This window comes from Prinia subflava, chromosome 5, assembly GCF_021018805.1.
Source record: "Prinia subflava isolate CZ2003 ecotype Zambia chromosome 5, Cam_Psub_1.2, whole genome shotgun sequence".
In the NCBI taxonomy this organism is placed as follows: Eukaryota; Metazoa; Chordata; class Aves; order Passeriformes; family Cisticolidae; genus Prinia; species Prinia subflava.
The window spans coordinates 57,245,274-57,260,908 of NC_086251.1; the positions used below are offsets into that span (position 1 = coordinate 57,245,274).

The window sequence follows — 15,635 nt, forward strand, 5'->3', positions numbered from 1 at the left end:
TCTCTGAGTCATCAGCTTTGGTGAGCAGGTTCATTGTATCACCCATCCTATGAACTGGTCAAAATCCACCTTTCCTCATGATGTCTTAATAGATCTTTCTTAATTTGCAGTCTGTGCATTCCTCCCTGTGACAGCCTCCTTGGTTAAATATTTCCTTTCCCTCCCTCATGTTTATCTCCTTGATATGCTTAGAAAGAAGACTCATCTCTCCCCTGCATAAACATGCCTGTTTTCCTTTCCTTAGTTTAAGCAAACTGATCTTGTCTAGACACCTCATTTATGAAATTTAATGAACATTTTTGTGGCTGATCCAACCTCCTCCCTTTGCAGGAAGTGAAGTTCAGATTCATCTCTTTAGGGCAGGGCTTTACTGATTACTCCAGGTGGAGAATTCATCTTCACTTTCCAGCTGGGGTTTGGGGTTTCCTGTTGATGGTGGAAACACTCAGCTGATCTGTCCTGGAGCTGGGTTAACCTCTTCTGTGAGTGCAGATTGCTCTGAGTCATGTGGGATTAACTCACATACCCAAATATTTCTTTTTCTCGGTAATCTTCAGTTAAAGATCCTTGTAGTTGTAGACATTTTTGTTAGTTTGTGCTGTAATGGATGCCTTGGGACTCTGTATTGTCAAGCTTTATCACATTTTCCTTTATTCCCACACGGTTGTTCTCTGTACCTGACAGTGCATTCCAAAGGTGCCATTAGCAGATTCTCTGACCATACACTATTTCTATTTATGACTAAGAAACCAGCAAAACTACTTGTAACCCCTGCTAGACTCCCTTTTTGTAATTTCCATTTTCCAGCCGGTCCACAAGTTCTTCAGTCACCCTGATATCCCAGTGGTGGTCCCTGTTTTCCCTGTGTTTCATAATAATTTCACCTCTTATGTTACTGAAATACTGCATTTCTTTTATTTAGCAAATGGGCTGTATTATCAGAGAATGCTATCAGGAAACCTTGGATAGATCCCAGCCTAAGCTTAGCTAACCTACTGCTCCACTGATTGCATTTTGATTTATCCCAAAGTTTCTAATTATGCTTTCCCTTAACATTTGTTCAGGTAATGTATCTGTTTCTTTCCTTCTTGATGCATTACATTTCCTGGGAAATATCAACATCATTTTTGGAAACTAATTAATAATAATAAAAAAATAATTAATAATAAACTCAGGATTAATTTTTTAGCCCAAGCCTGGATTAATTTTACTTAAGTGCAGCTTGATCACTTTAGTTGTTCATTTTTTTTTTCTTTTTTCTTTCCAGTTTTGAATTTGAAGGATCTTTGGGTATTTATTTTAGTGTTCTTTGCAAGGAAAAGTTCAACCTGGCATTTGGCAGTTCTTACTGTATGTCTACTTCCTCTCTATGGTGTAGTTTTCTGTTGATCAATTTTTTATTTCCTATATATTGTCAGTTCTCTGTTTCTGTTTTCTTCCTCTGAGTGATTATTTACTCATTTATAACTGATGCCCAGCTTTACAAGTTTTCCCCCTTCTGTGAGTTACAACCTTTTGTGCCTTTTGATGTAAGGACATCCCAGGTGTGCTCTGCTGCCAGGTGTCTGACTCTTCTACCTCTCATAGTCCACCTGTCTTCCCTTATTGCTGTCTCTAGTTCAATATTTGTAATTTACCAGCTCCTGCCCTTTTGAGAGAGAGAATCCCAGTCCAGTTTACTTTGTGATTGTTCACATTTTTATGAACTGATTCAATTCCTTCTTCAAGCCAATGGGGACTGCTGCAAAACTCTGCAAGGACTGAAGGTAGTGTAGCATCACGTTATGTGCAGGGATTGGCTGTTGAATGAAGAAATGAGCATGCTGTTGCATCTGCAGAGCATCTCAGCCTCCTGGTATTAATAGCATTTATTCCCCAAGCTTGTCTGGAGCAGGATCAGTCTCATTGGGAGGCAGAGCTCTGCAGTGCCTGTTCCTCTGATAACACAGGTTGGGTCTCTGTGCAGATCCAGCTCTCTGGGTTTCCAGGGATGGGTTTGATTTCTCCTCACAGCAGCTCTGCAAGCCAGAGCCCTCAGCTCCTGTGTGCCCAGTGGGAGGGAGGGAGCAGATTCAGCCCTCCCCAGCTGTCAGAGGTGGATGGGGACACTCACTCCCCTGGCATGCCCCACTGCTCATCTCCAGGGAGGAAGGGTGGGCTGTCCACACGGGCAGGGTGCTTGGCCAGCAGCTTTCTGTGGGATCCAGGAGCATGCTTGGAGCTCAGCCCGTGCTGCAGCCACACAAAGCCATTTTGCTTTTGCACAGAGGTGAGCCCTGGCTGCGAACTGCTCTAAGGATCTGGTCACTTTTATGGCAGCTTTGCTGTAATTGCTTGTGTCCAGCATAAAGATATTAGCTTAAATTTAGTTTAACATCTGTATCTGGTGCAATCGCCCTTTGGCTGCAGTGACAGTCACCATTTCATTGCTCTGGTTCTTGGCCACCTGTGCTGGTTTCATAATCTCACATTGGCAAACAAAACCACCACACTACCCCATAAATTCTTCAAAACCACAGCGTGCTGAACATTAAAATTGAGTGAAAAGTTTTTCTTTTTTTTCCTCTGACCTTTTCTGAGACATTGTTTTCTATTAAATGATGTAGTACCCATCCCCATTCTCAAAGCTCAGAGTATTTCAGTTTTAGAACCCATTTAAAATACATATTTAGTTTTTTGTTGTTGTTGCTGTTGCGTGCGTACCCAGAGCTAGCAACAAATAAATAAAAAATCATGGAGTGAAATCTAATTGAAAAAGTGCCTAGAGTTAAGAACACATTGTTCCCTAGTAGAAAGAAAAAGTTATGCATGATTTACCATTTCTGCATACTGGGATTTAATTTCAAAGTTTAAGCAGATTTTTGTATATTTAGATGGTTGAAACTAATGGCTGGTTTTGTTTTTATTTTACTTTTAAAAGAAGATTTATACAATAATTTCCAATTTCAGAAAAGATTAATTACATTAGCAAGTAAGCAGCTCTTCTCTTTCAGATTTTACGAATATGCAGATCTCCTATTCTGCTGCTTCTTTAGTATAGAACAGACTCCACTCTCTCTTCTCTGGTTTAGGAGGTTTTAGGTACAGTCACTGTGGACTCAGGTGATTTCCTGCCTTTGTTAACCTTCATTTTCCTTTGGTGACAATGTTCCCTTCATCCTCTTGCACGTTTGGCTCTTGATTCCTGTGTAACACAAGTTTATCAGCTTCATCCTTCCTTTTGCCTGGCTTATCAGGGATTCATGAAGTGCAAGAGAACTTTGCTCCCTGCTCTTGCTGGAGCTGCAGAGATCTGTTCCCACGGTGTGCATGGAAATTTGAGGAAACATCTGTCTCAGTCCTGTGGCTGGAAAAGTTCAGCTGGGCACAGGCACACAGCTTAGACACTTCTTTTGTCCTGGAAGGCAGCAGTTTGACAGTGTGGTAAACATCTAAGGTCTGAAATGGCAAGAGTCAGGTAGTTCTAAAAGGAAGGATTGGTCCCTCTGCATGTCAGACTGAGTGCTGTTATCAGTTGTGCCTCCACTATCAAATTTGATTTCCCTTCTGAGTGTATCAAGAGAATTTGAGGACACAGACTTTGCAACGTGCTTGTGTCAGGAAACTTGGGCTTTGTTTAATCGTAAATGTCTGATTTAATTCCAAAGTTAAACGTCCATCCCTCAAAAATATCTTTCTGGATAAATATGACAGAGTCTACATCCTTTGTATGGGCTCAGCTGTCTCCTAAATTGAAATGGTACAAAAATGGCTGGTTCAGAGCCACTGCTCTTTCCTCTCCTGATCCAGTGGCCTTGGAAGTTCCTGGGAGAGACTCCTGTGACTCACATTTGGAATAGTTAAATTTATGATGTGTGTCAGATGGAAATTTGGTTCCAAATCTGACACCCAAAACGCAGCTTTGGAGTTGGTGTTTTTTCAGTGTAAAGATTTCTGCAGCTGAGATGATTGATGATGAGCAAGCTGAGTGTCCTCATCTGATTAGGACGTGATAAAATGCATTAGCCAAAACCCCCAGGGGCTGGAGTGGATGGTTGATAACATAAGGAGATATTCTCAGTTAGAGAACACAGCAGCTGTGACACACAATTGGCCCAGTTGAAATGGCAATGGAGTCACAAATGCTCCTCCCAGAAGGTTGGATCTCCAGTATCCAACATGTGCTTTATTTACACAATCCCAGTGCCAAACTGGATTACGTGCCCTATTCACAATTTCTAATCACCTCTCTGTTCCTTGAGTGCTGAAGTTACTTCTGCCAGAGCAGATGCTCATCCTGGAGTAGAAGGGTTTCCAGGAATACTTATTCATTATGAAGCGTAAATACAGTTAAAAGAAAAATGAAATTAAAGGCAGCCTGCAATCGAGTTTAGAAAACTGAATTTCTTAATTGCCCATATGTAATTCAAGGCAGTTAGTCTTTCACATAACTTCTATCAAAGACATTGTTGCTGAATCTGAGGCAGAGCTTTGCATATTAACAATTGTGCATCAATTTTTGACAGTTTTATAAATATGAAGGTACCAATTTGACCCAACCAATACTTAGTGCATATGTGATTGATACATATATATATATAAAATTATACTCTATATGTGATCCATCACATATTTATTTAGCATTTGATAGTGCGTTATGGAAGAGGCTTTTGAAGCTTCCAGTATTGTCTTTCTATTTTGGAAAATTAGACATGAAATGTGAATGTTCAATACATCTCTTGATTTTTCAGCCTTAAGTAAGGGGTCAGACTGAACTGGCTTTAAGATTTACAGTGAAACTTACTTAAATTATTTACTCTTTGGAAATAATGCATTTCAATGTCAGCTAAAATGAAATATTTCTCTTTGTTTTATACATAAGATGTAATTGTTACCTGTGCTTAGGGGAAAAAAATGATGGCACAAACTTTCTCCCAGACTTTGAAATAAATGCTGTATTTCTGTATTATTTGTGTAACTTAGAGAAGATGAAGTGTGAGCGGGGGACAGAGGTCACACTGTAAACTCTTCTGTTCAAGGGTTATTTGTGCAGTAAAAAGTGCAATGTAAGCTGTGCCACTGGGACAAACTTACACTGCTGGGTGTAAAAAAGGCCCCCCAAGTTTGAATTCCAGATCTCTAAGTCCTTTCCTAGTGTTAAACCTGGAAATGAACGGCAACTCTTGAATTAAAACAGAAATAATGCATCTCTGCTTGACCAGTGCAACAGAATTTGGTCCCACAAGGAGAACACCCTGCTGTTTTCTCCTTCTTTTGAAAGTTGTAAACTTTCAAAATCAAGGTTCACTCAGTGAAACGTACTGCAGAATAACTATTAAACTACTCTGAAATTTTCTTTTAGTTTCTTTTTGTTTCGTTTCTTTTAGTTTCTTTTTGTTTCTTTTTGTTTCTGTGGGTTTGGACCCTCATTCAGTAGTTCATTAGCCACAGTTCATTGTGTCAGGAATATTGGAAGGGGCTTCCCAGTTTATTGGAAAAGCTGGCTGCTCAGAGTGTCTCCCAGTCATATATCTTAAAGCAAGTAAGTAGATGTACATTTAGATGGAAACAAGGACTATAAACTAGATTGCTGTCTTGTGTAAATGCAAAATGCAGAATCAAAATGGGAAAATTCCACTTCCCTCTGTGGTATTAGTCATCATGAGAGCTTGAATGTAAATATAGAGCTTCAATTTATTAAGGATTTGGGGATCTGAAACACATTCCAACAGGATTTGAAAAGCACACAAGAACTGTGCCAAACAGATTACATCTAGAAATATCAGATGTATGTTACCCTTCAAATGTTGGGCAAAGGGAAAGAAGGTGCGAAAGAAGAAGGAACAGAGGTGCAAAAGAGACAAATATTTTTCTGGTATGGAAAACTCCAGAAACTCCAGTCTTTTACTGTTTGATAATATAATTAGCCAGTGTTTTGACTAGACTGATTTGATAATGATGCATAGAAAAGGGCAATTTAATCTTGGCACAGTAACTAGGAGTGTTTGCCTCATTGCTTTCTATGTCTTAATTTCTACTTTAAATTAAATGTCTTCAGCTTCTGAATGTTTTATATTAGAAACCTTCCTTTACAAACCTTCTATTTTGAGCCACTAATTAATTTAATGCACAAGTTAGTTATATCATGGGACTGCAGTAGATCAAGAGCATATTTTTGTTCTCTTTCTGCATCTCCAAACTCCCAAACCATTTGTGCATTGAGAAGGACATACACATTTCATATCCTCTCTCGGATGTTTCTATTAACTTTCTGATGGTCCTTGTGCTCTTATTCCCTAAATATTTGTATTTCCATTTATTTGTATGTCATCTATCTTGCGTGACAGGAAAAAAAAAACAACACTGCACCAACACTTGCTTTAGGAAAATATCTAAAATGTCTAAATGTTGTTTGGAAAGGAAATTAACCCTGTATGCAAAGGTACATGGTCTGTATTTCCCTTGCTCAGGAAGGTGATGTGCCCACAGTTGTTTAATTCCCTGTTCAGTCAGTGAGACTTCTTGCAAATAACAAAATATCCAGAGTTATGCTTGAAGGATAATAAGAAGTGGAGAGTGTTGTACTAGAGGAAGTTACTTATGGTGGATGAGAGTAACAATAGGCAAATTTCTCTGAGTTTCCCACTGCGATTACGCTCTGATGTTTCTCTCAAGCATCTCTTAATGTTGAGGGTTGTTGAAGCAGGTGTGCCCCTGTTTTGGCCAGAGTAACAATCCTCTGGTTGGATTTAACAGAATGCTGCTCTCTGGGAAACTTCAGGAAGACTCCACAGGGTTGGTGTAGTTCCATCTGTGACTCCTCTTCCACTGCCTTTTATCTCTTTGAGGTCAAAGCAGAGTGTCCAATTCACTTCAAACTGCTGAAGCATTGAACCACTCCTTTTTGTAATAAATTTGCTGTTTCCACTCTGGATTCTACAGAACCCTTCTGTTGCTTTGAAAGACCGAGTTTGAACAAAGCAATTTATCCACCTAGTGAGTGCCAAACTCAATTTAGCCTGACGAGGACAAAAGCACTGGAGGGGGAGGACGGTTTGATCTTGTATTCTGTTATCTGAGGCCTGAAAAATTACACAGGAAGATTTTAAGCAGGTGCAGGAATTGCTGTACAGCCTTCTGTGCTAACCAGCAGGGTATTTCAGATCAAATAATGATTTATTTTTTTTATTATTATTCCTTTCCAGGGAATCAGTAGCCTCTTCAGCTCCCTGAAGGTGGTGCGCCTGCTGCGGCTGGGCCGGGTGGCCAGGAAGCTGGACCATTACCTGGAGTACGGTGCTGCCGTGCTGGTGCTGCTGGTGTGTGTGTTTGGGCTGGTGGCCCACTGGCTGGCCTGCATCTGGTACAGCATTGGGGACTACGAAGTGATAGATGAACTGACCAACACCATCAAAACAGACAGCTGGCTCTACCAGCTGGCCCTGAGCATCGGGACCCCGTACCGCTACAACTCCACGGGCTCGGGCCAGTGGGAAGGGGGGCCCAGCAAAGACTCCTTGTACATATCCTCTCTCTACTTTACCATGACAAGCCTTACAACCATAGGATTTGGGAACATAGCCCCCACCACCGACGGGGAGAAGATTTTTTCGGTGGCCATGATGATGGTTGGCTGTAAGTAAAATCTGAATTTCTTGTGTTTAGGGGAAGTTCTTTGTAGAGTACCATGCTTGTAGAGTGCGCTTGCTTTAAGCTTTCTTGACATCCTAAAAAGACCTGGAAAACCTGTGGTACCTGTAAATAATCATGAAATGAACTTGGAGTTCTTGAAAACAGGTGTTGAAATTGTGTATTTTGTGCCTTTTAAATTGCTTGCACCGCTTGCACCGTGGTCTGGGTACAGAAGTGTGCCCAATGGCAAGTTTATACTTGGGGCCTCATCTTTACACTTTAAAGATGGCTTTTATCATGTTTGTAAGGTCTTTGCTAGAATTTGGTTAAAAGTTACAAAGTGTATTTGAATTCAGGTAGTCTGAGTTTTGCTTATGAATTTACACAAGCCTGGAATCGTTTGATGTGGTTTTATCCAACTCATGAAACATTTACTGATTCCATAAATTGATTGTTTACTTTATGGCACTGCTTTGAGGTATAAATCCTGATTTTATCTTCTGAATGTGGTGGCCTTTGTCACCAGAAAAGCTTGAAGTGAAGGAAATGATTAGACAATACATTGCACCTTTTTTTCTGCTTCCTGCTGTTTCACAGCTCTACTGAAATAGTCCAGAATCAGGAGTATATCAGGAATCCAAAATATAGTAGAGACAACTTAAAATGTTAATACCATTTGGGAGAATTATTTTTCTCTTAAATCAATAACTCCTGGTATTTCTCTGGTGCATTTTATTTTCTAAGCACTATGCAAACACTAAGCAATTACGTAGCAAGAGAGCAAACAAAGCCTTTTGGTAATAAGGTCTGCATAATCTCTCTGATAATTATCTCAGCTAACACTTTGAGCTCATCTCTGAAAAATACTGAACTATAAAAAGGAAGTTTTCTTGCCAGAGTCTTTCTAGATCTTTAGAAGATTAAAGACATTTGTTTGGAGATTTTAAAATGCTTTTTAAAAAGAGAGGCTGCAATTTTAGAACTCTTGCAGTGTGGTGCAATTTCTTCTGAACACTATCTTTACATGATGGGTTGATGAGTTGCAAAACATTTCTATATCCATAAAAAACAAATCCCCAAGCCAGAGCATCAGTGAGTTATTGCAGATAGGTCATCAAAAGCCCATAGGAGCTGATATGCTGTTTGTTGACACTGATTTGTGGTATTTACAGAAGCTGGGGATTTGGACAATAAAGTGGCTATAGAACATTTTTTATCCATTGTAATATTTGCTTCCCTTGTTTTCTTTTGGTTTTTGGGTGTTTTTGTTTTGTTTTGTTTTTTGGTAGGGACTTCTGTTGTCCTGTTGAGGGGGATTTTGACAGATAAAAACCTAAGTGATAAATGACTTAGGGTGTGATGAGACCCATAAAAGCACAATGAATGCCACTACTACTATTTATAACAACAGCAACAACAACAACAAAATACATGCATGGCCTCGGCAGGCAAAAAGGAAAGGGAGATTGCAACCTGCTTTGTGTCTCTTCTAGGTGGGTTTTTCCTTGCTTTTTTCATCTCTGGAACTCATGTTAAAGATGGGGAAAACAAGTAGCAGGCTCAAAGTTGACATTGACAACAGCCTGTGAATATGGCACTGGCAAATAATTTCCATAAGTGTTACCCACAAAATTACTGAATGTTCATATCAAATCTGTAAATGGCAACTGTGAGCTTAGCAGTTGGGAAATTGTGTGTAGGATGTTAGACAAAGTCAAAAGTAGAACCTAAAATTTAAGAGGTGTGGCAAAAGGACTACTGAGTTGCTTATTGCATCAAAATAATAACACCAAAATGAATGCGCCTTCTCTTGTGAGTGGGGTGAAGAGCACTGTGGCAGGCAGCAAGGCTACAGACAAGAGAAACCTTTTTGGTTATTTACAAGTAAAATTTACAAGTGAAAATGCTCAATTATCATCAAATAGTGAATCTTTGGCAATGACACCAGTGCAGATTCCAAGATTTCTGATCCATGCACATCAGTGTGATGAGTGCTCCTGACTGAAATCCAAACCTTGACTGATCTTTTTCCACTGGTTAGAAAATAAACCAGCTTTGGAACAGGCACTGGTCATGGGCTTAATATTTGCAATATTTGTGCAGAGAGATCAGACCTGCAGGACTGTAGAGACATGCTTTGCAGAGCTGGTTGCTGAAAGCCTGGCACTCTGAGCTCCAAAATGAAAGAGGAAGGCACAACAAATAGTTGATGGAAAATGCAATTTCCCGGGCATTCAGAGTGTCCGCTGAGCTCAGGAGAAGGATTTGGCCTCATGAAAAGGTGCAACTAAGAACTGAATTATTTTCAAACCAAGATGTTTTAGTTTCTCTTTGGAAACAGTGTTTTGGGATAAACACTCAGTAAAATTCAATTACAGTTCAGTCAGTAAATATGTCTGGTCCACAAACACTCTCCTGTTATAAGCAGAGAGAGGCTGTGAAATACCTTTGGTAGTTCTCCTGAAGAAGTCTGCTAATACCAATAGCTGATATTGGCAGTGTGTTTTTTTTTCCCTAACAGACTATGCCAAATAAATGTTTTAAACTTAGCACTGGAATCAGAGATAGTAATTCATCACAATCCCAGCTGCCTACTCATGCAAACTGCAGATAGGAAAGGAAATCTTCCCTGCCTTGTCAGCGAGCTGCGGCTTGCTCTGCAAGCCCCAAGTTTCCTATTCATGCTGGCAAAGTTATCAGGACCTGGGGGGAGTATTTGGAGAGATTTGCAAATCCTTCTGGTGGGCAGGATGGTGTTCTTGTTAAAAATAGGCAGATTCAGATTCTGTAGGTGCTGATAAAGCATTGCTTGGTGCGGGCAGGGGCGGGGGAAGCCCTGATGGATGGGGAGCTTTTCAGCTGGATTGGCAGCCTGTCACTTGCTTGTTCACTGAGGACAGATCGAGTGGGATATTCAAGCTGAAATACATCACCTGTCTTGCAGGAAAGAGAGCTCTGAATAACTTAACCTCATCTTGAGGAGCTTGCTCCAGATTTCTTTTTTGCCTCACTTGTTTTATCTTGGTGTCCAGTGCTGTTCAGCAATATTTTTTCTGTGTTGCTTCTTGACACTTGAAAAGCTAAAAATAGCAAACAAAGCATCCTATGACAAGGGAGCCAGGTTTTTACAAGGGTTATTGTTTAAATACCAATTGTGTGTTTGCTGCCTAGAATTGCTGAATATGCATTGAAAATCTGATTTTTGTAGCACCTTTTGTGTTGATCTAGGTCATTTCATCCCCTCTCTGTGCAGAGCAGAACAAATAGGTAGGTCTGTCAGACCCTTTGAATGCACCAGGAATCGTTTATCATTCAGGAAAGACCTTTGTTGTAAAACCTCCCATTATCTTGTGTCAGCTCAGAGCCTCCAAACAAAATCTCAGCCTGTGCTGCTGCGTGTTGCTCTACTTCTGTCCACAAGCAGCTTTAAGGCTCCTGCAGCACAGCCATGGATGCAGATGTAAAACTGACTGGGTTTGTGTCTTTCACAAAAAAAAAAAAAGAAAGAAAAAAAAAAGAAAAAAAAAGACAAAAAAAAAAGTATCAAGAAAGAGAACAGAAAGAAACTTTTGATTCCTACACCACTATCACTGTCTTGCAGCTCAGCACAGCCAAGTCTTTAGCAAGCAGAAAATAAAAGGGAAAAAACATTTTGGGCAAGGCACCAGTGAGGTTGGGTGAAACAGCTTGAAAAATTCAGGAAAGATGGGTTTTTTTGAAGGAACAAGTGTGAATGTTTAACAACAGGAGTAGAGTCATATGCTTTGTTCCTTCCTGTACTTTCACTGTGAGAACAGCATCCAGCTTCCCACAGTCCTTGTTCAGGCAGGGATAGAGTTAATTTACTTTTCAGTGGCTGGTACACTGCTCTGTGTTGGATTTGGAATGAGAATAATGTTGATAAAACACTGAGGTTTTAGCTGTTGCTGAGCAGTGCTTGCATGAAGTCAAGGACTTTTGAGCTCCTCACTCCCTGCCAGCCAGGAGGGAGACGTGAGGGGACACAGCTGGGACACAGCTGGGACACAGCTGACCCAAACTGGCCAAAGGGACATTGCACACCATATGGCATCATGCTGAACAATAAAACTGAGGGGGCTGGAGGGGGGCTGGCCAGCAGGTAGTGAGCAGTAGCATTGTGCACCACTCGTTCCTTGTATTCTTTCACCATTATTATTATTTTTTCCACTTCCTTTTCTGTCCTGTGAAGCTGTGCTTATCTCAACCCATGAGTTTTGCCTTTTTTTCTGATTCTTTCCCCTGTTCCAGAGGGGGAGGGGGAGTGAGCAGGTGGCTGGGGGAGTTTTAGCTGCTAGGTTTAAGAACAACCCCCAGCTTGGGGCTCAGAGGGTCTCTGACACATTTCATGCTTCTGGTGTAACCTGGATATTGGGTTTGCCCCTGTCCATGTGCACCAGTGAAATGGCTCTGTATGGCACAGGACAGATTGCAGCATCAGTCTGGCCCCATAAATACAGCAATTACAGGAGTTTATTTATCCAGCTGAATGGACCTGGCATGTACATCCAGGCAGTTGGAGAAATTTAGTATATTCCACCAGTCACTGAAATGCTCCGATGATCTGTGCAGCAAGGGAAAGTCAGAATGAGATACTGAAGGCAGGAGTGTCAGTGAACATTGAATAATTCACTGTTTCTCAGGCTGTGAAAAACTCAGAAAGAATCTCTTAGTTATCTATTGGTCCCCAAAATTGCTGAGCAAAGGGTGCTTTGCTGTTCTTCCTTTAGGGAAATACTTTTATCTACATACATAATTACTTTGGCTTCTATTTACTCCAGTTTTATAGGGAAATGGTTGTGTGAGAGATGATATTTTTCAGTGACTGGTTTTAAAATATGGTGAAAACAGGCCTGGCAATCCACATTGGTTTTGCATATGAGCAGAAGAATTTGTTGTAGTGATTGTCCAGGATATCTTCTCTGGAAAACGGGAGTAATTTCTAGACTCTTCTTTCCAGGAGTTTCTAGTTTAATGGCTCAAAATGTTCTTGTTTTCCTCTTAAAATACCCAGGTCCATGATTTTCGGCTTTGAAAAGGAGACGGATGTAATTGCTGTCACTTTGACCCCAAGTTATTATTGTTCAGGGGAGAGATGATGAAGGAAAGTGTGGGTGGGTTCCTCTTGATATCACAGAATCACAAAATGCTTTGGGTTGGAAGGGACCTTCAAGGTCATCCAGTACCAACCCCCCTGCCATGGGCTGGGATATTTCACCAGAAGGTGTTTGCTAGACACATAAATACAGATATCATTGATATCTTAGTTATCTATACTGAACACACAGATGTCCTGCCCTCCTTCTAATTTCATTAAACAGAGAGAATAGGACCTGCTCTTTCCTGTTTATAACTGGTGAGGTGCTCTCCTCTGAGCCCCCTCTGGCCCTGAACTCTCCTGTATTTGGCAGGCAATGCTGAAAGGTGCTGGTTGCTCACAGCACTCCCCTGCTGCTGCTCAGCTCTCTGGGGCTGTGACGTGGGGCGCCAGCGGCTGTCAGTCCAGCCTCCATTGATCCATCAAACCCAATTCACTATTTTGAGTGGGCTCTGCCATTGTTGGGGCAGCATTCATCAGCTCCCTGCCAATATACGCTGGTTAGCCACTTGGATGCCTTTGGGATGAGTCATGGAAGTTTTTCTAGCAGGTTTGTGAGGCAGTGGCGGAGCCCACGCGCTGACACAACAGCGTGTCGTCGCAGGGGAGCGCGTCTGGCAGGCTCCCAGACAAGCAGTCCCAGGAGCCCAGAGGATTTAATTCTTGATCCCGAGGAAAGTGGATGTGTGTAAGACAGCACCTTCCAGCAAAAATCACTGCCAGCACTGCAGATTAAATCGTGGTGCTTTTCCTAGCAACAGATACTAATATGAGAAGGTTTCGCATCTGTAGGAATTCATAGGCTTGAGTGCTTAGCTGTGGTTGAAATCCAGCTCTGCTCCTAAGAGTGTCCTACGAGAGTCAGTCCTGTGGAAAGGCTTTTCTTTCCCTGCAGAGGTGTGGGATGTGGGAGAGACGTGGCTGTTGGCAAAGATGAAAATTCAACAGAAAAGTTTTACAGATGTGAATGTATAGCAAAAGGTCCTTTGGAAATGAAAGCCAATTTTGATACAGAGGAATAAAAAAGATGCTTAAATTAAGGATTGCTGAGCTGCCCGTTGTTACTGAACAACTGAGAGAACAAAGGTTAAGACAAGTTGCAAAGAGGTTTTATGGCTAGAGCAAAGGATATGTTGACCACAAACAAAGAAGATGTCTTTACCAAGCAGAAATAGGTCTTAGAAAAGCAAAAGATACTATAGGCAAACAAAACCCATGTTTTTACCAAGTAGAGAAAAAGTCTAATTTTCCACTGCAAGAAAACAGAAAAGCAACTTCGAGTTTTAATTGTAACATACTAACTTGAGGTGATTGGATTGTACTAACCATGACATGGCAATGATACTAGTTGTGACAGGCTATAGGTAAATGTAGAGGTATTGTGTGTGATGCTGATTGGTTTTTATGTATTAAGATGTTCAGTAAAGAGAACTATATAATGGCTTGTAACCAAAACTCAAGTGGCTTCAGGCATGCTTATAAGCTGTAGCTGGCAGCTTTTAGGCTGGGCTCTGTATCACCCACGACCCAGGACTGCTGTAACATCATCTCTGCAATAAACAGCATTTCCAAAGAGCCTCCTGGAGTCCCATCTCTCTCCTTTTAGTCTCTTACACCTGGTTCTGCGTCAAGGAGCTGCAGAAGGGTTGGTTTGACCTCTTCAGCAGTAGAGGGCTGGTGCCAGGTTTTGTGCTGCTCTTAGAGTTTCCTAAAATGGGGGCCAGTGAGGGGAATGTCTCTTCCAACAACAATACAGCCCTGCTAGCAAGCTCTTAATTGTTTCTTAGAATCACAAAATGATAAAATGATTTGGGTTGGAAGGGAACTTAAAGATCATCTGGTTGCAAACCCCTGCCATGGGTAGGGACACCTTCTACCAGATTGCTCAGGGTCCCATCCAGGGCCTTGAACACTTCCAGGAATGGGACATCCACAGTTCTGCTGTGCAACATGTTCTGCTAAAAACAGATGTAATCCTCAGGCAATGAGAAAGGTGATAAGATCTTCAACATCCTAATCAGGAGAGAGTAAAACTGTTCATTCACATTTACCCGTTAGTGCAAAAAGAAGAAAGTGGCACAGAAAGTTACAAGAAGTTGCCTTGCAAGTGAAAATTTCCCCCCTTGAGTGCCATTGAAAAAGCATTTTGATGCTTTTAGATTGCTGAAGCACAGCCCAAGTGCTTTTAGCTCTACAAAGAAAGGATATCAGGATCTTTCTGTGATATCTTTTAGTTGTTACTAATCTTACTTATGTGTCACAGCTGGGGCAGATGACGTATTTGAGCCAGGTTATTGGTGTCAGTGCAGCAGTCAAACTTGGCAATCTCAATATTCTCTGAGCTGCATGGAAAAGCCTTAAGAGGATAATCACATCTCAGCAGCCTACAGTAAAAAACCAAATTACTCTTAGGGAGTAAAAGATGTAGCATCATCCACTTTTTTATGGAACTTAAGTGTAAGAGTGAGATCGTAAAAGCATCATTTAAGTTGGGAAAGACTTGTAAATTGAGCTGAACCATTGCTCCACCACTGCCAGCTCACCACTAAACCCACATCTACACGTCTTTTAAATACCTCTAGGGCTCGTGACTCCACCACTGCCCTGGGCAGCCTGTCCTGGTGCTTGACATCCTTTCCATGGAGAAATTGTTCCTAATACCCATTCTAAACCTCCCCTGGTGCCAACTTGAGGCTGTATCCCCTTGCCCTGTCCCTTGCTACCTGGGAGAAGATACTACCACCCTCTGGCTACACCCTCCTTTCAGGGAGTTGTAGAGAGCAATGTGATCCCTCCCAGCTTTCTTTTCTCCAGGATAAACACCCCCAGCTCCCTCAGCTGCTCCTGACCAGATTTGTGCTCCAGACCCTTCCCCAGCTGCATTTCCCTTCTCAGGACGTGCTCCAGC

At 41.4% G+C, this 15,635-nt stretch overlaps 1 protein-coding gene across 1 annotated transcript in view; it reads left to right on the plus strand.

Moving 5' to 3' along the window:
• KCNH5 (potassium voltage-gated channel subfamily H member 5) overlaps positions 1-15,635 on the plus strand; it is a 152,120-nt gene that overhangs the window by 53,268 nt on the left and 83,217 nt on the right. Inside the window, exon 7 of the mRNA XM_063399554.1 lies at positions 7,185-7,614. Coding sequence (XP_063255624.1) covers positions 7,185-7,614 — 430 coding nt within the window. The remainder of the gene's footprint in view (positions 1-7,184; positions 7,615-15,635) is intronic.